At 34.7% G+C, this 24400-nt stretch overlaps 1 protein-coding gene across 2 annotated transcripts in view; it reads right to left on the bottom strand.

Annotated features, from left to right (window-relative positions):
• Positions 1 to 2641: 2641 nt before the first annotated feature.
• Positions 2642 to 24400, bottom strand: part of VIRMA (vir like m6A methyltransferase associated) — a 67007-nt gene continuing 45248 nt past the window's right edge. Inside the window, exons 17-24 of one of the 2 annotated variants that reach the window (XM_014841661.3) lie at positions 21593 to 21725; positions 9616 to 9768; positions 8996 to 9156; positions 8245 to 8341; positions 6277 to 6443; positions 5495 to 5826; positions 4469 to 4612; positions 2642 to 2989 (exon numbers count right to left, since the gene is read on the bottom strand). In XM_014841661.3, coding sequence (XP_014697147.1) covers positions 2835 to 2989; positions 4469 to 4612; positions 5495 to 5826; positions 6277 to 6443; positions 8245 to 8341; positions 8996 to 9156; positions 9616 to 9768; positions 21593 to 21725 — 1342 coding nt within the window. In that variant the 3' untranslated portion in view covers positions 2642 to 2834. The remainder of the gene's footprint in view (positions 2990 to 4468; positions 4613 to 5494; positions 5827 to 6276; positions 6444 to 8244; positions 8342 to 8995; positions 9157 to 9615; positions 9769 to 21592; positions 21726 to 24400) is intronic. The other variant, XM_014841662.3, reaches the window with a different exon arrangement.

Raw genomic sequence — 24400 nt, forward strand, 5'->3', positions numbered from 1 at the left:
CCATGAAAACCCTATGAATAGCAGCAGAGCATTGTTTGATACAGCGCCAGAAGGTGAGAGGATGGCACAAAAAGAGCAGGCAGGGTTCTGCTCTGCTGTACACAGGGTCACTAGGAGTCAGAATCAACTCATGGCACTAACAACAAAAATAATTTTTTCACCTTGTCTATATATAAAAACAATTCCAAAGATGTTATTTATGGACAAACAATTGTAATGTCAATGTCAAGTGTTTTTTTATTTAGCTATTTTAAAAACATAGTTACTTAAAAAACTCCACAGTAAGATCACTTTGAAATGTACTGGTTGGATTATTCAAGAACGCTGAGGTGTTCTATTTATTCACTTACCCATTAACTTTACCTTTTAAAAAACTTGTTTACATGATTGTTTCCTCTATTAGACTGTGAGTTTCTTAAGGAAAGAAAATATATCTTACTCATCCTTATATTCCCCAGGCTGTACTACGGTATATGGAACACAGCAGATGCTCACGTGACATACTCTCATTCCTACATTCTCAATCTGCAGGTTTTTGCAATTACTTTTACACAAAGCAATACAACTAACCTGCTAGTGCTTGACACACACTGATTACTACCAGAAGCGTTGTTTTTAAATGAAGCATAACAGTACTTCAGAGCATTTTTTTCTTATTCTTACCAAAAAAACACAAATCATTCTTCAACTCCTTGTGTTATAAAGTTTTGTCTCAAAAGTATTCCGCATTTTTCATTAATTTCTAAATACCACTGAAAACCTTCCCTGGAATGTCTTATGTAAGGCAAAGTAGTTTTGTAAATAATACATATACCTATTCTACCAAAGTACACACAAAATTCACACTTATTTTTGAAGGTATGTGGTCTTACATACAGATCTAAATATATATAATAGCAACCATCCCCCCGTATCTATCTGGCTCACTTCTGAAATGACTAAAACAGTGTTAGGTCTTTGGAACTCCACTTCCATATAATAAATTCACTCAAATGACAAATTAATTCTGATCTTTAATACCATTCAACCTTAAAAGTAGCTTCTTACCTCTCCAAGATGGGAAGAAGAGGTAAAGAATTAGAAGCTAGCCAACCTGGTTTTAAATCTTGTTTCCATCACTTTTGAGTCAAGCCCCTCAGCTTTCTCCATCTGTAAAATCAAGATACCACCTTTGCTGGATAGTTAGAAAGACTGAGTGATATATGGATAAAAGGGATAACCAACATGTTGGATTCCTTCTCTGCTCATTTATCCAAGCCTCTTAGTTACTCAGGACATTTTTAATTGGGCTGATATTAATCTGTATCTACATTAATAATTTATTACCTTGGCTGGCCTGAATTACTGGGTATTAACCTAAACCTAAAAGACAAACAGCAGAAACAGTTCTCTGATATTTCTCAGGGATCACATTTAACTTAGAGCTAAAAAACAAATTAAGAAATTACGTATCTATATACAGCCATACGTTCTTAGTATTTAAAAAATGTAGTTACTTAAGCAACAACTATTTTTACAAGTATGATATGAGAATTGTGTTAGACATTTGAATTCTATCTAATGTAAAAAATGCATCTTTAGAGAGGGTGAGCTCATTAGGTTTCAGGATTGACAGGTTTAGGTTATCTTGGGTTTTTTGAGGCCATTACTTATTAAAAGATTTCCATTACCTTTCACTTAAACATCAGAATCTTTAGAGCTGAGCTTTTCCCTAAGGTGTTTTCCTAACAAACTTCTTATTTTCACAAACAGTTCAGCAAAACAGAGTGATAAAGGGATGGAATGAGACTCATACACTCTTTTGTTGTTTAATTGAACTCTATATTTTATGGCTCAGTGTGTTAAGACACCTCTTGGGAAAAATATGGCTATTTTCTCAAAGTTATACGCTTTATTTCTGTATAGAGTCTAGATTTTATTAGACGTTTCTGATTCTTAAAATAACAGTATTAGGATATGCCTCATTTTAGACTTTAAATAACTGCATAATATAATAGCATAAGTTGATATAAAGCTAAAACGCAAAGTATATACATATTTCTAACGTGAAGCAGAAGAGTGTCGTGTTTCTTTTGGTGCAAGCAAAGGCTCCCCAAACTGTGCATCAGGGTACCCGAGGAAATGAACATGGGCACCACAGGATATTTTAAATTTTTGAGGGAAACACATCTGTTGGACACAACACAAACTACTAGCTCGAGGTAGTTTACGTTTTCAATATTAGATAGTACTATGCTTCTTTCCATGACAGTGTATCTTGCAAAACTGGATTTCCAGAGGTTGTAATAAAAAGTACTATGCAAAAAGCATAGTGGAACAGGAAATGATACTGGCAGAGTTCAAGCTGATTCCAAGGTTTTGAAACCATGCAGTGTCCACAGTTACTAGTGCTTATGACATAAATTCTTATTTGTTTGGACCTAACTGCTTAACAAATGGAAGTATTAGGCATTTCTTTTGGTCTAGGTGTGCTGTGAAAAATTACTGAAACACTATAGGACACCATGAGCTGAGAAAGTATTGGGAACATCTGTGGTACAGGCAAGAAATACACTAAAACCTAAAACATTTTATTGTTCATTTTCTACCTAAGAAATTTTGTAAATAGTCATATAAGAAGGGGAAAAAATATATACAAACATACATACAAAGTTTGAATTTTTATTGAAATCTTGAGTCAGGTATCAAACAAAATCTGCTTTCTTCAGATAAAAATATTCTCTCAGATGTCTCCAGATAACTGCTAAGTCTAAATTGGTCCTTCAATGTCTTATTTTATTTTTATTGTCCTCAAGAAATATTCATATACACTTAGGATGTTCCCAAAAGAACGTTTATCGTGTAAAGGACCGTACATGACGACCTCTACCACTGCCTCCACTAACAAACTTTCCTCTTGAGCCTCCACTGCCACTATTTGCACTTGCCCAGGAAGGCCCAAGTCCCCCACGACCTCTGGAAGCACGGTCACGAGGACTTGGTCGGTAGCCTATAAAAGAAAGAATATAGTTTTTAGTTGCAACATTCTTTCCTTTCTCATTATATAAATACTAATCTATAACAGAGCTCACATCAAGACAGGAATTACAGTAGTCCCCCCTTATCTTCAAGGGATACATTCCAAGACCTCCAGTGGATGCTTGAAACTGTAGACAGTACCAAACCCTATATATATAATGCTTTTTTCCTATACATACGTATCTATGATAAAGTTTAATTTATAAATTAGACACAATAGGAGATTAACAATAATAACTTCTGTCTGGCATCTCTGAATTGCCAACATCACTACTCTTACACTTTGGGGTCATTATTAAGTAAAATAATGGTTACTTGAACACAAGCACTGCAATACTGTGACAGTCGATCTGATAATTAACCAAGACATCTAGTAAGTGACTAATGGGCAGTAGCATATAGAGCGTGGATACACTGGACAAAGGGATGATTCACATCCCAAGTGAGATGGAATGGGACGACAAGATTGCATCATGCTACTGAGAACAGCACAGCAATTTAAAACCTATGCATTGTTTATTTCTGAATTTTCCATTTAATATTTCTGGACTGTGGTTGACTGCAGGTAACTGAAATCACAGACAGCAAAACCACGAGTAAGGGGGAGCTATTGTATTCTTTGCTCCTTTAAAATCCATGCAAAAATTCTGTGAATGTGCTGACAACCACTAAATTATCCACTTTAAACAGGCAAATTGTATGATATGTGAAAATTATATTTCAAATAAAGTGGTTACAAGAAAATGTGCATTTGAAACCAAAAGCTACTTTCGACCAGAATTCTGGCCTGGACATAGTAATGTTTTAGGAAAAAAAAGATTATATGCTTACATATACAAGACAATACTGAAAACAAAAATAGAATATACTCTGTGAGGATATGTTATTAAAATACTTTGGTCAAAAAGGTACCTTAAGGATTGGCTTTCATTATTGAAATATGAAAAAACATATCACCATGAAACTGCTCAGATTATACACATAGTTTAGGATCTAAAATTTTGACCATTTCTGGGGCCAGCCTGTGGCCAAGTGGTTAAGTTCGCACACTCCACTTCCACAGCCCAGGGTTTCGCCAGTTCGAATCCTGGGCGTAGACATGGCATCACTCATCAGGCCATGCTGATGCGGCATCCCACACGCCACAACTAGAAGGACCCACAACTAATAATACACAACTATGTACCGGGGCCTTTGGGGAGAAAAAGGAAAAATAAAATCTTAAAAAAAAAAAAATTAAAATAAATAAATAAATAAATAAAATTTTGACCATTTCTATAGAAGATGTACATTGGGCACTCATTCACAGATATAACATTAAATTGCCTCTAGAATTATAAGTCTACATTCTAAAATATTCTCTCCCAGAATGAGACTATACCATATTCAATAATTTGAAAAGGAGGATTTGCCTCCCTCTCTCAGCAGTGTCAAGTAGAAGGATGTATACCTGTAGAACTAAGCGGTCGTAATGGTGGAAGAGGGCCCCTATTAAAATTGCTCTGGCCTCCGCGACTTTCATTGTAAGTTCCTCGAGGAGTATTCTGAGCACTCCAACTGGAGCCTCTTGTTCCCTCCCGACGACTGTAGTTTCCTAAACACAGGCAATACAATCAAAAATCTAGTTTCATCACAACTTCAACTAGATTAAGGAAGATTTGGCAGGTTTTCCTTAATCTTCAAAAGTAACGGAAGAGAAAGTATGAAATCCTATAAATGAAATATACTATAGAGTGGCAGAAGCATACGTGGTTAGGACTAGATTTTCTGGAACCAGACTGCCAGGGTTCAAATACTGGTTCTGCCACTTACATTATGTGTTCTGGTCAGCTGATGGAGTTTTCTCTTCTGTAAAGTGGGGGTACTAACAGAACCTACCTGATGGGGTTGATGTGAGAGTACTATATGTGAAGTGCTTATAATAGTTCCTAATACAGTTACATAAGTGTTTGTTACTAATGTAAACTCTTATTCTCTTTCATTCCCACCCTTCTAACTCAGTAGCAGGAAAACATGTCATCAATCCCCTAGTGAAGTATAATTTCTATATGTACACTCAGAGTTTCTAAAACTTTGAGACAATTTAAAACAGATTAAATATAACATTAGGAAGCAAGTAGATAAAAGAATCAATGGTGAACTACACAGAACAATCCTAAGGAAAGTGTTGATAAGCCCAGTTGTGAAAATAATGTATGGATATTATTCAGAAAAGATAAACACAATTTGCAACGTAAAAAGGAAAAAAATAAGGCAAGACTTCTAAACTCATCACGAAATGTGCAATTAATCAAAGATTAACGTGAAACAAGATTTTTTTCTATCCAATAAAGTACTCCACAAATAGTACTTTTGGTCTAGAGGCAGCTTAACTGCAGTAACAGAAAAATACTTATCTGAATCATTTCCATCTAAATCACTTCCATTCAATATTCTAATATTCTAACCCATTAGAAAACATACATTAAGTAGTCACCTTTTGAAGCAGGTGGTGTGAAAAACCTGTTCTGACTGTGAAAGGCACCCCGTCCTCCTCTATTGCCTGAAAATCCACCACGAGAAGAAATCTTCTGGGATACTTTGAGTGGCCGTTTTGGTGGGGGTATTCCATCTTGAGGGACCACTTCTTTACTTTCAGCTGCAACAAAGTCATCCACATGCATAGACGGTGGTCTGCTTGTGTTCTGTTTTCTCTGACGAAAAATATCATGGGGTCGTATACCTTGTCCAAATCCTCCCCTGCCCCTTCCTCTTGGTGGTGGCACAACATGAGCTCGTTTGGCAGGTTCAATGTATTCAGATTTTCCACTATTAAAACAAAGATATTCCATGAAAACTTTTTATTTTTTTCATATTTCCAATGAAAACCTAAGTCAATCCTTGCAATAATGAAAACTACATTTAAATTATTTCTTATTCCAATTGTGTTAACTTTGCAAATACCTCTATTACTTTCCAGGGAACTACAACAAAAGTAGCTAAGAATGGTTCTCACATTTACTGGTATGACTAACAATTATTTAAAATAATCTAGTTCACCTCTTGTTTAAGTCTTCCAAACTCTCATAAAGTAGAACAAAATAACAAATGTACTGAGTATGTCTTGGCCAAATTATTATCTTTTAAACAAATTCCAAACAATATTCATGATTGAATTATGTCAATTTCCTTTTAATAGTCATGTCTCTATCTTAAATTACATTAAAATAAATAAGCTTACATGACCACAATCAAGATCTTCAGTAGAATAAATTTTACCTTGAAGTTATAAAGGTCTCATGCTTGTGTTTCCCAAGTTTGAATCCTTTAGTAGTCTTGGTTCTCCCTGGAGATGATGGTTCTGACAAAAAGGAGCGCTCTAATTCTGAATGCAAGTCAAAGTCACTACAGCATTTTTCAGACAGCTCAATTAAGTCAACCTTTACCTGCAGTCATGAAAATGAAACAAAATGAAAAATACACCTTAAATATAACTATTAATGTAACATTTAATTACAGAAATTCTTATTTCGTATAAATTATATCTGTCATATAAATTATAGATCTGCCTCTTTCTCTCATCTTTTAAAAAAACAACATCATTAGTAGTCAAAAAAAAGTCTTAGGAATTCAGCTGCTTGTGGAATGAAGGATGGTATTCCTCCTCAAAGAAGAGGTGTTAATCTGGGAGACCTCTGCTGCCTGACAAGGGATTTCTGAATATAAATTAACAATGTAGTATCTCCAGAACTTTTCCAAAAGAATCTGAAAATAACATACTCTGCAAGCCCTTGTATAGTCAACATGACTATTATAAAAGGATTTTGTGCCACAGATCTCAAAGTTCTATGCATTTAATGAAGTTCTGACCTAAGGTTACTTTCAAAGAAATGAAAATTACATTTACTTATTAGCTTTTATTCAAATTTATCAAACCTAAAAGACCTAAAATTTCCCTAAACCACGTAAGGTCAAGATCCTCACTGCAATTCAAGATAAAGTTATTAAAAAAGAACAACTTCTAACACAAATATTTTAGACCTGTGATGCCAAATATGGTAGGCCACTAACCACACATGCCTATTTAAAATTAAGTCAAAATAAAATTCAGCTCATTAGTGACACTAGCAACATTTCATTGCTCAAAAGTCACATGAGGTTAGCAGGGCAAAGAATATTTCCATCACTGCATAATGTTCTATTGGATAGCGCGGCTCTGAAGACTCTGAACAATTTACACTAAAAAAGAAATGAATTCTCTTGTTTTTTATTTTCTTCTTCTTCTCCCCAAAGTCCCCTAGTACATAGTTGCATATTCTAGTTGTAGGTCCTTCTGTTTGTGCTATGTGGGATGCCGCGTAAGCATGGTCTGACGAGTGGTGCCATGTCCATGCCCAGGATCAGAGCCAGTGAAACCCTGGGCCGCAGAAGCAGAGCATGCACATTTAACCACTAGGCCACAGGGCCAGCAGAAATGAATTCTTTAATGCAATTTTAATTGAATGTTATGTGATACTTTAAAGAAAAACAAGGAGCCCTCAATACGCTAAATACACCTTAACGGTGAAGTAAATCATTCTTTTCCTTTTATTGCACATGGTGAAAACTAGCATTTTTTGGTCCAGCGAATATCCAAATATATATTTATTTCTTTGATCAAGGAAAAAAACCAATATATGGTACAATAAGATGTGGCTAAAATCATCCTCCCTAATACATCTCTGAGAAGCATAAAACAGACTGCGCTGAATTTTAAATCTTTAACTGCACTCTTACCTACTCAGCATTATGTTTAAGAATGTCAATTCCCATTCACACTACATTATTTTAACAAATATATTCCTTACAGTTCCCCAAATTAAGAGCAGATACCATAACACCATTCCTCTCCTTAAACCCAAATACAAGAATGAATTGTAATTTTATGCAATACTTTATTCTATACCCTATAAACATAAGAAAACAGAGTGCTTCAGAGTACTTATACAAAAAATGTAATTTTCCCCTGAAGTCTCATTCTCAAATATACAGCTCACTAACTAGAAAGAAGCAAAACAGGTACCATAAAGAACTGAGAGACCTGGACACCATTAAGTGGGTGACTGAAATAAAAATAATGAAGTACTGATCCCCAAGAGAATTTTAACAGTCATATAACATGTAACCTATTTTAGTGCTGACAACACACAAAGAAACAAAAAAATCAACAATGTTTCTCTAAATATTTAGTAATAAAATTACTTATACCAAATCCAGATCTGTATCAATCTCTTCAGCCTGAAATGGAGTGAACCACATAGATTTCAACTGATCATCCATGACATCAGCTAGCACATATGCAGTCCTAGAACAGGAAAAGTATTTGGTAAAAAGCAGAATTCCAAAATCAAATGTTTTAGCCTATCTTCTAATTAAAATCTGTGGAAGGTACAATTAAAAATGTTACCCTCTAAAGTATTAGTAAAATCAGCACTTAAAAAGACTCCTTCAAAAAAGCTATTTAAGAATTAAGTATCCTTAAAAACCAATAACAGAAACTTTTAATAAAATAAAACAGAGCCCCGGTTTTATTTCCAAAAAGCCAAGTTTACTACATTGTGCCAATGTGTACAGAAACTGTCCATATTTAATTTTTCTAAATTTAGAGAATAATTCCATCACATTGAAGAGTCAGTATGCTCCAAAAGTATACTGCTCCAAAGATCAAGAGGCATATATCCTTTAGACCAGGGATCAGTAAACTATGGCCCCCACTCTACTGGCCTGTTTTCATTCAGCCTATTAGATAGGAATGGTTTGTATATTTTAAAAGTTTTTTTAAAAACCAAAAGAAACAACAAAAAGTTACAGAAGAATATGCAACAGAGGTTGAATGTGGCCTGCAAAGCCTAGAATTTTTACTATCTGGCCTTTTACAGAAAAATAGTTTGTTGGCTCTCTAGACCCCAGCCATTAAATATACAATATCTACTCAACCACAAAAGATTGCTTATTTTACCTATTATTAAACAGATTCTGGAGAGATTCTGGAGCTGACAGTACTGGTTCTACATCCTGGTCACCAAGAGGTAAAGGATCACCTGATGACTCCAGCATTTGCTTAAGTCCAACTACATTGTCCAACAAAGAATCTAGATTGTCATCATCTTTTGAATGTTCCTAGACACAAACAAAAGCAGAACAAGAAGCTGCAGGTAAAATCTGAACATTTATGCCCATAATCTACTGACCATTTAGTAGAAAAGGCTGTATTATTTCATTTATTAAGAAATTTGGAGCACCATCAAGAAATTACCAACTTAACGTTAAACATATTAAAATAAAACACCACCAAAAATACTTGTCATTTTATTTCTAAAGAATGGTAGCAGGGGGCCCCCTGCATCCAAACAATAGACACTTGAAAAATTACTGCCTTCATTTACTCCTTAAGATTCATAACAGTATGGAGGACTTCATCCAAATTATTAATTCAAAGAGTTATTTCAAATAGTATAAATACCCAAATGAGTGTTCACTATTTAAAAAGGTCACCACAAAAAATGTGTACTAGCCAAAATTGAGACGAAAATATGTCTTGGAAATGAGCTGTTTCTGTTTTTGTTTTTCTTTTTTTACCAAAACAAGCTTCTCTAGTTCAAGGAACAAATTTTCTGGACTTTCTTCTTTGCTTTGTAGAAGCTGTTTTAACTCTGCAGCATTAATACTCATCGTCCGTGATGGATGAGCTCCCTCTACTTCCATGAGACCACTATCATCTCCACAACAGCCCTGTAAATGTCACACACAAGTTAAATTTAAGAGCAGAGAAATTTGCAAAGATGCTTCCAAACTTATTCAGATATTTAAGCCATTTGCTGCAATCTTCCTCTCAATGTTTTGGTTTTATATCAGTACAAATGGCTCAAAGTCAGCTCAAAGATGAAATAAGTTTTCTTTGTGTAATACTCACAAATTAAATAGATAAATACAAGTATTCAATTCACTGGCACCAAGATTTCTCAACAAAAATATGTAATGGCAAATACACTGGCACTTGCAGAACACGCAATATACTGATTGATACTCAAGAGTTAATAAAATGCCTGCTATAACAAAGAACTGCTAGAATCTGAATTTACCTTTCTGGAGAAAAGGCAAACAACTAAAGAAAACAGTAACTATCATATTTAAGACTATATTCTGTCATGTAGAAAAATTAATATTTTCTGCTTTAAAAAGTATGCCACATAATAAAATGAATTTTGGAGCGATAATTATTCAATACTAGAAAATTCATCCAGTAAAACAAATGTTGGCTCATGACAATAAATCCATCCATGTTGTCACATATGAAAGAACACTGAAGTAGTTTCAGATCTATAGAACACAGCCCTGTTTTAGATGGCTCAAAATGAAAAAGGTTCCTCAGGAGACTATACTCACCAATCCAGATGTAGGACTTAGTATTTTTAAGTAGACATTAACAATTAAAATTTTGTTTGGAGTTCCTATTATTTGCCCCATAACTAGACACATTTCAATGAAAATTATTCTTAATAGATTCCTGCTCAGACTGATACTGTGCCTGAAGCATGCTTGTTCCTTTCAAAAACCACTAGACTGAGGAAGTCACTTATATTACGTTAAGGAAGAGGGCATACAGTTTTAATGAGAAATTCAATAAACCATTATGTCTACAAGGGGTTTATTTGCTCTGAGATGAGGGTGAAGGGTAGGTTGATGATGAAACATCTAGCGTATGTTTCATCAAAAAAAAAAATTAAGGTAAATGAGTTAAAAATAATCAGAATGCACTGACAGAAACAGCCTGTGAAGAATTCTCTTTAAAGGAACTCTCCTCTAAATGATGATAAAATAAACAAATCAATGGACTAAACATATTTTATAGAAATAAGTATATTAACCAGATTACAAATTATCAAGGCATCTATCTGGCTTCTTTCCTCACTCCTACTTCCTCATACCACTTTCACTGAGAGAAAGGAAGTTTAGTATAGCTGAATCAGAAAGTATTACAATGACTATTATTTTTAAAGGTCAGAGAAAACACACCAAAGTAATCAGTTAAAAAACAAGAGATGAGGATAACTTATGTCCACGCAAAAACCTGCACATGATGTTTATAGCAGCTTTGTTCATAACTGCCAAAACTTAGAAGGAACCAGGATGCTCTTCACTAAATGATGGATAAATAAAATGTAGTACTGTCCAGACACTGGAATATTATTCAGCACTAAAAAGAAATGAGCTATCAAGCCATGAAAAGATATGGAAGACTTACTCTATACTATATGATTCCAATTACATAACAGTCTAGAAAAGGCAAAACTATGGAGACAGTGAAAAGATCAGTTGTTGCAGAGGTTGGGGGAAAGGATAATAGGTGAAACACAGCAGTTTTTAGGGTAGTAAAACTATTCTGTGGAACACTATAATGGTGGATACATTCGTCAAAATGCACAGAATGTTCAATACCAAGAGTGAATAGTATTGTAAACCATGGACTTTGATATGAATTATGATAATAATGTGTCAATGTAAATTCATCAATTGTAACAAACATACCAATCTGGTGCAGGTTGGTAGGTCAATAGTGGAAGAGATTGTGTGATAGCAGGGGAGGCTGCGCATGTTGTGGGAGGCAAGGGATATCTGGGAACTTTCTGTACCTTCCACACAATTCTGCAGTCAACTTAAAACTGCTCTAAAAAAATAAAATCTATTTAAAAAAGAAGATTGTTGGGGAGAATGATAAAAAACTATATAAACTAATTAAAATATATGGAATGATACAAAATTTTCATCTCTCCATATTATCTTTCTTTTCATTATTATAAACAGAAATAGTTTTGAACAAAATTAAATGCCTTTTAAATCCTAATCCAGTTACTTGTTACTAAAAGCAGTCTTAGAAAATCTAGGGTCAAATTTAGCAAATTTGAAGGTTTTCTACATATATACGACTGTGAACAGTAAGAACAAATTTTTAGGGGCCAGCCCCATGGCCAAGTGGATAAGTTCACGTGCTCCGCTCCGGCAGCCCAGGGTTCCGCCAGTTCGGATCCTGGGCGCAGACATGGCACCTCTCACAAGGCCATGTTGAGGCGGCATCCCACATGCCACAACTAGAAGGACACACAACTAAAATATACAACTATGTACTGGGGGGATTTGGGGAGAAAAAGCAGAAAAAAAAGAAAAGAAAAAGAATTCTTAAGAAGATTCTTTACACTATAATCTACAAAGTTATTTCAAGAAAATAAAAATTCTACCAAATTTATGATAACATTTTAAATCTCCTTCTTCATTTGTAAAACACTTCAGCTATTAAATTATACAAGACACTGTACAAATACTCTAAGAAAATCTAGTAAGACATGGTCTCTGACCTGAGTGACCTAATATTCAGAAAGTGGGGTGGGAATAGCCATATATAATAAATGATCTACAAAAAGAAATCCAACAACATGCTGCAATGTGTACAGAAAGAAAAGTAATCTCAAAAGGCTTCACAATTTAGGATGCATTAAAACAGACACTATGAACAAATTATAGTTTGATCAAAAAAAAGTGAGAGACACAGACACCAACAAACTAAGAGAAGCATGGCCAAGGAGAGATGGATAAGTAGATGAGATTTATGAATGACGGCATAGTATAAAATGCTTTCTAAGAGAGAAGTGGTTGCAAAGATAGCTTTTTGGCCATACAGTGAATGATCTTGAACACCATGCTAAAAAGTTTGGAATTTATTTTACAGATACCAAAAGTTATTTTAGAGTGCAGGCACACGATCTGATGTCCACTTCCAGAAGGTATGAACTCACATAGAACTATTCAGAAGGTATCACAGAAGTAAATGTTTGGAAGGACACTGGAAAGAAAGCTGATCTAAATCTAATGCTATGTAAGAAAATATCAATAAAAACATAAGAATTATAAAAAAAGAAACTAAATATAAATTCTAGAGTGGAAAAGTACAACTGAAATGAAAACTTCACTAGAGGGACTCAACAACAGATTTGAGCTGGCAAAAGAAAGAATCAGTGACCTTGAAGACAGGTCAACTGACAATATTCATTTTAAGGAACAGAAAGAAAAAAGAATGAAGAACCATGTACACAGCCTCAGATACCTGTGAGGTACTATGAGGAGCACCAACATATGCATAATAAGAGACCCAGAAAGAGAGAAAGAGTAAGAAAGGATATCTGAAGAAATAATGGCTGAAAACTTTCCAAATCTAATGAAAAACATTAATCTATACTTCTAAGAGAATCAACAAACTCCAAGTAGAATAAACTCAGAGACAGCCACACTTAGACACACCATGATCAAACTGTTAAGTGTCAAAGACAAAGAAAGAATCTTGAAAGCAGCAAGAGAGAAGTGACTCAACTAATAAAAACGGTCCTCAATAAGATTAAGAACTGATTTGTCATTAGAAACCATAAAAGCCAGAATGTAGTAGAAAGATATATTCAAAGGGCTGAAAGACAAACACTATCAACCAAGAATTCTACAACTGACAAAAGTAATCTTCAAAAATGAGGAAGAAATAAAGACAAGACCAGATTTTTTTTAAAAAAGGAGAAAGAGAAAATTTGTCACTAGCAGATCTTCTCTACAAAAAATACTGAAGGAAGTCTTTCAGGCCGACCTGAAAGGACAATAGACAATAACTTGAACCTTCACGAAAAAATAGTGTCAGTAAAGATTATCTACCTAGGCAAAAGGCAGTATAAACATATTTTGCTTATAATTCTTTTCTTCTCTTATCTGAATTAAAAGACAATGGAGTAAAGCAATAATGATAAAACTGTGTGGATGGGCTCATAATGTATAAAAATGTAAGTCATGGGGCCGACCCTGCGGTGTAGTGGTTAAATTCGCACACTCCCCTTCAGTGACCCAAGTTTGCGGGTTCAGATCCCAGGTGCAGACCTACAGACTGCTCATGAAGCGACACTGAGGTGACATCCCACATACAAAATGGAAGAAGACTGGCATAGATGTTAGCCCAGGGACAATCTTCCTCAAGCAAAAAAAGGAAGATTGGCAACAGATGTTAGCTCAGGGCCAATCTTCCTCACACACACACACACACAAAAAGTAAATGATATGACAACAGCACAAATGAAGGGGAAGGGAACAAAGCCATACTGTAGCAGTTTTTTGTATACTATTGAAATTCTGTTGGTATTAACCTGAACTAGATTTTTTTGAGATAACATTGATTTATAACATGATATGAATTCAAGTGTACATCATTATATTTTGACTTCTGTATAGATTACATTGTGTTCACCACCAAAAGTCTAGTCGCCATCTGTCCACCATACAAATGTGCCCCTTTACCCCTTTCGCCCTCCCCCCATCTCCTTTCCCCTCTGGCAACCACCAATCTGTTCTCTTGAACTAGACTGTATTAAATTAAGGTGTTAATTGCAGTACTCGGGGCAACCACTAAGAAAATAACTTTAAAAAAAGGTAAAAGAAACAAGGAAATCAAAATGGCACAATAGAAATGACCTGCTTAACACAAAAGACATAATGGAGATAAAGAGAAACAAAAAAGATATATAGAAAGTAAAGAGCAAAACAGCAGACACAAATCCTACCTATCAATAATAATTAAACACAGGTGGACTGAATATACCAATTAAAAGGGAGAAATTGGCAGAATGTAAAAAATAAAACAAAACGGGATCCAATCATACGCTATCTGCAAGAGACACAGTTTAGACTAAAAGACACAAATAGGTTGAAAGTTAAAAGGTAGAAAAAATACACCATACAAACAGTAACCAAAACAGAGCTGGAGTGGCTATACAAGCATACTTCATTTTATTGTGCTTTGCTTTATTGTGCTATATAGATAATGCGTTTTTCACAAACTGAAGGTTTGTGACAACCTTGCCTCGAGCAAGTCTACCGGCACTGTCTTTCCAACAGCATTGGCTCACTTTGAGTCTCTGTGTCACATTTTGGTAATTCTCACAATACTAAATTTTTAACTATTATTAATATTTATTATGGTGATCTGTGATCACTGATTTTTGATGTTACTACTGTAATTATTTGAGGTGCCACAAACCGTGCCCATATAAGACAGTGAACTTGATAAATGTTGTATGGCTTCTGACTGCTCCACCGACTGGCCATCCCTCCAGCTCTCTCCCTCTCCTTGGGCCCCCCTATTCCCTGAGACACAACAATATTGAAATTAGGCCAGTTAATAACCCTACAATGGCCTCTAAGTGTTCAATTAAAAGGAAGAGTCGTACTTCTCTCACTTTAAATCAAAAGGTGGAAATGATTAAGCTTAGCGAGGAAGGCACGTCAAAAGTTGAGACAGACCAAAAGCTAGGCCTCTTGTGCCAAGCAATTAGTCAAACGGTAAATGCAATGGAAAAGTATTTAAAGGATATTAAAAGTACTACTCCAGCGAACACACAAATGATAAGGAAGCAAAACAACTTTATTGCCAATGTAGAGAAAGTTTTAGTGGTCTGGATAGAGAATCAAACCAGCCAGAACATTCCCTTGGGCCAGAGGCTAATTCAGAGCAAGCAAGGCCCTAGCTCTCTTCAACTCCATGAAGGCTGAAAGAGGTGAGAAAGTTGCAGAAAAAAAGTTTGAAGCTAGCAGAGGTTGCTTCATGAGGTTTAAGGAAAGAAGGAATCTCCACAACACAAAAAAGTGCAAGGTGAAGCAGCAAGTGCTGATGTAGAAGCCGCAGCAAGTTATCCAGAAGAGGGTATTTATCCAAAGAACATGAAAACACTAATTCAAAAAGATATATGCACCCCTTTGTTCACTGCAGCATTATTCACAATAGCCAAGACTTGGAAGCAACCTAAGGCCCACCAACAGACAAATGGATAAAGAAATACTACTCAGCCATTAAAAAAGGAGCAATCTCGTCATTTGAGAGAACATGGATGGACCTTGACGGTATTATGCTACGCAAAAAAAGTCAGAGAAAGAAAATTACTGTATGACTTCACTCATATGTGGAAGATAAACAAACACATAGATACGGAGAACAGATTGGTGTTACCAGAGGGGAAAGGCAGGGAGGTTTGGGGTAAAGGGTTACATGTGTATGTATAGTGATGGATGGCAACTAGACTCTTGGTAGTGAACACCATGCAGTCTATACAGAAGTCAAAACACAATGATGCACACCTGAAATTTACATAATGTTATAAAACAATGTGACCTTAATTAAGAAATAAGTTATCTAGAACATCTAGTTAAGGTAATTAATGAAGGTGGCTACACTAAACAACAAATTTTCAATGTAGACAAAACAGCCTTATATTGGAAGAAGATGCCCTCTAGGACTTTCATAGCTAGAGAGGAGAAGTCAATGCCCGGCTTCAAAGGACAGGCTGACTCTCTTATTAGGGGCTGGAGACATTAAGTTGAAACCAATGCTCATTACAAAAATCCTTAAGGTCCTTAAGGATTAGTCTAAATCTATTCTGCCTGTGCTCTATAAATTGAATAATAAAGCCTGGATGACAGCACATCTGTTTACAACATAGTTTACAGAATATTTTAAGCCCATTGTTGAGACCTACTGCTCAGGAAAAATGATTCCTTTCAAAATAGTACTGCTCATTGACAATGCACAGTCATTTCATGATTCATGGGAAGAGGTCAAACTATCAACATTAACAGGAGTTTGGAGGAAGTTTATTTCAACCCTCATGGATGACTTTGAGGGTTTCAAGACTTCATTGAAGGAAGTAACGGCAGATGTAGTGGAAACAGCAAGAGAACTAGAATTAGAAGGGAAGCTTGAAGATGTGACTGAATTGCTGCAATCTCATGATAAAATTTGAATGGATAAGGAGTTGCTTCTTATGAAAGAGCAAAGAAAGTGGTTTCTTGAGATAGAATTTAATCCTGGTGAAGATGCTGTGAAGACTGTTGAAATGACAATAAAGGATTTATAATATTACATAAACTTAGTTGTTAAAGCAGCAGCAGAATTTGAGAAGACTGACTCTGATTTTGAAAGAAGTTCTACTGTAGGTAAAATGCTATCAAACAGCATCACATGCTACAGAGAAATCGTTCACAAAAGGAAGAGTCAATTGATGTGGCAAACTTCATCGTTGTCTTATTTTAAGAAATTGCCACAGCCACTCCAACCTTCAGCAACCACCACCCTGATCAGTCAGTAGCCATCAACATCAAGGCAAGACCCTCCACCAGCAAAAAGATTATGACTCACTGAATGCTTAGATGATGGTTAGTATTTTTTAGCAATAAAGATTTTTGTTTTTGTTTTGGTTTTTACAGAGGAAGATTTGCCCTATGCTAACATCTGTTGTCAATCTTCCTTTTTTTGCTTGAGGAAGACTTGCCCTGAGCTAACATCTGTGCCAATCTTCCTCTATTTTGTATGTAGGTCACCACCATAATATGACTGCTGACAAGTGGTGTAGGTCTGAGCCCAGAAACGGAACCAAAGTGGAGCGTGCCGAACTTAACCACTAGGTCACAGGGCCAGCCGGTCCCTGAGGTATTTTTTAATTAGGGTACATACATTGTTTTTTTAGACATAATGCTATTGCAGACTTAATAGACTATAGTATAGTGTAAACATAACTGTTATATGGACTGGGAAACCAAAAAATTCATGTGACTCGCTTTATTGTGATAAATTTTATTGCAGTGAGCTGGAACCAAACCCGCAATATCTCTGAGTTGTGCCTGTACCCATAAGATAAAATAAACATTTAGATAAAAGTTACTACTAGAGACAAAGAAGGACATTTTATAATAATAAAAGCATCAATCCATCAGGAAGACTAACAATTATGAACATATACACACTTGACAATAGAGCCCCAAGATGCATGAATCAAAAACTGACAGACATAAAGGGAGAAACAGACAGCTCAACAATAATAGCTGAATAATAAGCTTCAATAAATTTAAAAGGATTGAAATCACACAAAGTATGCTCTCTGACCACAATGGAATGGAATAGAAATCAATTATAGAGGAAACTTGAGAAGTTCACAAGTAAGTGGAAATTAAACACTCCTAAATAACCAATGGACCAAAAAAGAAATCACAAGGAAAATTAGAAAATACTTTGAGATGACAAAAACCAAAACCACGATATACAAACAGCAGAACACAGGGAAATTGATAGTTGAAAATGCCTACATTTAAAAAAAAGAAAAATCTCAAATCAATAACCTAACCTTCCACCTTAAGAAACTAAATCAAAAAGAGTAACCCCAAAGCAAGTAGAAGGAAGGAAATAATAGAGAAGAAATAAGTGAAATAGAGAATAGAAAAGTAATAGAAAAAAAAAATCAAACAGATCAAACTTTGGTTTTTTGAAAAGATCAACAAAACTGACAAACCTTTAGCTAGACTAACCCAAGGGGTGATAAAGAGGAAAGAGAAGACTCAAATTATTAAAATCAAGAATGAAAAAGAGGACATCATTAATAATCTTACAGACACAAAAAAGTTTATAAGAAAATATTATGAACAATTATGTGCCATCAAATTACTAATGTAAAAAGGAACAAATTCCTAAAAAGACACAAACTACTGAAAATGACTCAAGAAGATACAGAAAATCTGAATAGATTTATATCAAGTAAATCAACTGAATTAGCATCAAAAACACTTTCCACAAATAAAAGCCCAGGTCCAGAGGGTTCGCTAGTGAATCCAAATGCTCAAAAAATTAACAACAATCCTTCACAAACTCTCCCAAAAAGTAAAAGGGGAAAGAACAGTTCCCAGCTCACTCTATGAGGCCAGAGAAAGATGTCACAAGAAAAGAAGGTATAGACCAATATTCCTATGAATACAGACTCCAAAATTCCCAATAAAATAAAGCAAACTGAATCAGCAACATAAAAAACAGACTGTGTACCATGACCAAACAGGATTTATCGAAGGAATACAAGGTCAGTTCAACATGTGAAAATCAGTCAATTTAATACACTGTTATCAATAAAATACAGAGAAAAATACATGTTCAACTCAATAGAAACAGAAAAAGCATTTAACAAAATTCAACAGCCTTTCATGATAAAAAAAGAACCAACCAACCAGGAACAAAAGGCAATTTCTTCAAACTGCTAGACAGCATCTAAGAAAAACCACGGCTAATATTGTATTTAATATTGAAAGATTGAAAGCCTTCTCCCTAAGATCAGGAACAAGACAAAGATGTCCACTCTTGCCACTTCTATTCAATACGTACTGGAAGTTCTTGTGAGAGAAATTAGGCAAGAAAAAGAAATAAAGAGTGTCCAGGTTGAAAAGGAAGAAGTTAGACTATCTCTATTTGTAGATGACATGATCTTGTATATAGAAAATCCTAAGGAAACCACTAAAAAACTATTAGAACTAATAAACAAGATTTCAGCAAGGCTGCAGGACACACTATCAATACACAAAAGTCAACTGCATTTCTAAACACTAGCAAAGAACAATTTGGAAATGAAATTAAGAAACAATTCCATTTACGACAGCATTTTAAAAAATTCCCAATTTAGAGGCATAAGCTTAATGACAACGGCATAAGACTTGTATACTGAAAACTACAAAATATTGGAGAAATAAATTAGAGATAACTTAAATAAATGGAAAACCATTCTATGTCCATGGATATGAAGACTTAATAGTATTAAGATGATAATACTCCTGAAACTGATCTACAGATTCAATACACTCCCTATCAAAATTCCAGCAGTCTTTTTAGCAGAAATTGACATGCAAACAGAAAAGTAAATTAATGGTTTCCAGGGGCTAGTGGAAAGTGGGGAATGGGGATTTTCTGTTAATGGGTACAGGGCTTCTTTTTGGAGTTATGAAAACATTCTGATATTAGGTAGCAGTGATGGTTGCAAAATTCTATGAATATACTAAAAACCACTGAATTGACAGTTTAAAATTTAAGGGTGAATTTCATGCGTTGTGGATTCTATCTCAATAAAAATGTAATTAAAAAAAGAAGGTGCAAGAAGGGAAAACCTAAGGTAATAGTGATGAAAATACAAAAGAAGGAATGAAGTACGAAAAGTTTTGTGAATGATACTAACAAGAATGAGCTGCTGCTGAAGATGATGAACAAAAGAGGGAAAGTCAGCTACTATTTCATGTTTTCCATCTTGAAGGTCAGGGAAGATCAATGGTATAAAAGCAGGGCACATAAAAGACGAATCAAGTTTATGGGGGAAGATAATGAATTTGATTTTGGATTTTCAGAGATACTATCCACTAGCTAAGGGCAAGAAGAAACGTAAAGACAGGAGAAGAAAAAGGAATCAGGAAGGACAGTAGAAGGGATAAGATCCAGGTCACAGAAATGAAATGACTCAGGGCTACAATTTCCTCTGATTATGGAAGGAAACAAGAGATCAGAAAGAATAGGGAAGGAATCTAATGGAGAGTGAAAGGATTTAGAAATGAAACACAATGGCCTTGATCTTCTCAATAAAGGAGGTAAGAAAAGGCAATGCAGTGATGATGAATAAAAGCATTAATTAGCAATCCCAAGGGCCCAGCACTTCCTGGATAACATGAATGAACACTGGTTAGTGGTTTTTGATTAGGAACTATTTAACTGATGACATGTATAAGAAAATCTGTCAAACTGATTTATTAACAACATGTCACTTAGGATCTGGTAAAACTAAATTAGTAGTCTTTGATCAAGTAAAATTTTACAATCTCTTTAGGGCAGCTACAGTCCTACTTGTTAAATATGCCAATCTTTCAGAATCAAAGCATCTGGTAAACTTATTTACTTTAATAAATTAGACATGACACAAAACAAAATATCTTGCCAATAAATCTGGCACAATAACTACAAACACAACATGCAGCCAAGAAGGGCTTACAGGAGTAAATATTCTCAACATAAATTACATGCATAAGAGAAACAGACTAAACAGTAAATTTAATTTTTTCTTATGAATTCATTCCATATTTTATTTTGGTAACACTGTACTAAACAGGTCCTCTACAACTCTTTCCAAACAGAAATCTTAAATATGAGCTGCATTTATTAAACCAGCGTTGACAGAATACTGACCCATAAAATGTTAAGAGCTATATGCACACACACATATGTATTTTGCAGGCAATACATTTGGAGAAAGCTGGATCAGATTGCAGTAAATCAAGTTTCTATTTATCTTTTAGAGCTTTTAATATATTAATGAGCACAGTTAAGCTCCATCAGGGGAGACATTTCCAAACTTATTTGACCACAAATACTTTTTAAAGGCAGGCCTATTAATGGCTTCTGGAATTGTGTCCACAATATTTCCAGGAACCAAACCCGGGCAGCTGAAGCAGAGCACACCAAACTTAACCAGTGGGCCATGGGGCCAGCCCATAAACATCTATTTTTTTAATAAACAAAGAAATTGTATTTATAATGGGGTGAGGGCATAGAAAAAGCACTAAGTTCCAAGTTCCAAAAAGCACTGTGTATTCCAAGATACTTTTGAATCCAAGTGATTTTTTTAACTCATGACAAAAGTTTGTAAATTTAAGAAACATCAAATACATATATATATAAAAATACACTTACCATTGCGTCAGAGTTAAGAATTTGTCTCATAAATTCCAAAAATGAAGATGCAAGTTCACCTGTGTCCTTACTGAATGTGCTGATCACTCGTTTCAGTAAACTATGCAGAGCATTACTGTTTTTCCTTAAAGAACTGTAAATAAAGAAAATAGGAGATGTCTTAAAATTTGTGCATATAAATCAAACATGAGAAATGAACAATCTCAGTACAGACAGAAGAAAGTTTAATCTACCATTTAAAAAGACGTAAAAAGTACTTTGGTGTGTCTGTGTACACAAACTATATAACAAAGCAATATCTATAGGTGACATCTCTTTATAAAGCTTCAAGCTCTTAAAGAAAAAACTTCCCTCAAATAATGAAGGCATAAAACTTAGCAAACGAAATTTGCAGGTTCCCTATTTTTATACTCTTTATGACCTGAGGATTTCTCTAACATAAGGAGGTTATAGCTGTCTCAGAAGCCTGACCAGATAGCCTAACTTATATAATAACTACAATAAACGACTATCTTTTTGACACTGTAACCTGCCAGAAGAAAATCAAGGGTATAGAGGCAGGGGTTGGCAAACTTCTTATGTAAAGACCTTCACAGTAAATATTTTGGGCTTTACGGGCAATACAAAACTCAGTCTGTTTCTCTCTATACACAAAAACAATCTCAGTCACAACTACTCAACTGTTGGTGTAGTGGGAAAACAGCCACAGTCAGCACATAAACACTGGCTATGTTCCAATAAAACTTTATTTACAAAAACTGGTGGCAGGCTGGATGTGGTCTGCAGCCCATAGTTTGCCAACCCCTGATGGAGAGAGATTTCAGCATAACAATTATAATATATATCTAAAATCATGACAATAGTTCTGCTAAAATTATCGTATGCATTTACACAGTTCTTAGTTGATCAAAAGAGAATTTCAAAGGCAAACTATTCTAATATTCAACTACGTCCTTTACACTGTAACATAATTAGCCAAAATGAAAATAAGCATGACATTAACACTAAACATGTGCTGTTTGTATTTGAAAAATGTGTTTAGATTCTGAAACACCATCATACAAGATTTTGGTAAAGCAATACAAAAAAGAGAAAGATAAAACTCTTACTCTTGAGAACTTTATAAAATAAGGAAATAGACAAGGCACAACAAACAGGAATGAGATTAAATACAAAGACAATACGATTAATGGAAAAAGCATGGATTCAAAATTAGACTATACCAATTACTAGCCATTATATATAACCTTAAGCAACTGAGCCCTACTTCCATGGTCTATCAAAAACTGGGGTCCACCACACACATATTGGAACGTCTAAAATAAAAAAAGAAACTAGCAATACCAAATTCTGGTATTTTGTTGCTCAACTTGTAGAGAGGTCGTCTATAAAATGTTAGCACACTGGAATTGGGGTGATGGAACTGCTCTTTACGGAACTGTGGTGATAAACACATTGTCAAAATCCATAGAACTGCACATCATAAAACACAAATTTTACCAAATGTAAATTTAAAAAGTCAACCAAAATTTGGGGGTAAATAGAATGCAGACTATGAGAAACGAATCTAATTGTACTACAAACAAATCATATAACCAAACCGAAGGAGATGGAGAATAAAGGAGTTGATCTAAGTAACTCCGGAAAACAAGTGTTTTGACTGGATACAGTAAGACTAAAAACAAAAAAAACTATACACAAATACTGTATTCTAGTTGCTAAATTTATTTGTCAAGGAGTACGTGTTAGTAAATAGTTACAAACTACTACTCAATTTTGTACAATAGGGCTAATAAGAAAATATAGATAATGAGAGCTAGGTTTCATATTGTTGGAGAATGAGGTTACAAAGAAGCGGAAGGTTAGAATCAACCTTCTGATACTGGACTGGAATCAAAGTATCAGTATGGACTCAATTTTAGAAATACATATATACAGATAAATAGATGCAAAAATAAATGCAGATGTGTTTATATGTGTAAGGACACAGAAAAATATTTCCTAGCTGTATCCAATGAGCGGAAAACCAAAATCAGTGACACAAGTTGAGCAACAAAATAAGTAACAAGAGTATTGGATTATTATACAAGAAAACAAAATAATGTCCATAAAGCCATACTGATATAAATACCTGAATAAATAAATAAATGAGGAAAAAGTGATAACTCTTCCTTACAGAAGGCTAACTAATAAATGAAAAAGGAATGAGAGAAATAGGAAATCACCATTAGAACACCAGAATAATAACTGCCACATGCCAAAATTCACTGAGGGATCCCAAAATTAGTGGACAAAAGTTTTAGGCAGAAATAGGATATCTGCATAATCTCAAAGGATGTTCTCCGAAATATTTTGTAATTAAAAATGGAAAATTACTACATTTGCAGTACAGAATTCTGGTAGACAGTACCTCAGTTAAGTGATCAAAGTTTATATCATTAGTATACCTATCAACATCATGTATTTCCTGATTTGATGCACTAAGAAAGGTACATTGCCTCTGTGGTATCCTTCTCAATAAAATATAATCTCAATCTAATTATGAGAAAACATCAGACAAACCTAAATTGAGGGATATTCTACAAAATAGCTGACAAGTACTCTCCAAAAATGTCAAAGTCATGAAAAATAAGGAAGGAGGAGACAAAGAATGAATACATTACAACTAAATGCAATCAATGTAGGATCCTATCTTAGCTCTTGGAACAGAAAAAGAAGATTAATGGAAAAACTGGTAAAACACAAATAAGTCCTGTATTTTAGTTAATGGTATGATGCCAAGGTTAATTTCTTAGTTTTGACATAACT

This window comes from Equus asinus, chromosome 12 (assembly GCF_041296235.1).
Source record: "Equus asinus isolate D_3611 breed Donkey chromosome 12, EquAss-T2T_v2, whole genome shotgun sequence".
Classification (NCBI taxonomy): domain Eukaryota; kingdom Metazoa; phylum Chordata; class Mammalia; order Perissodactyla; family Equidae; genus Equus; species Equus asinus.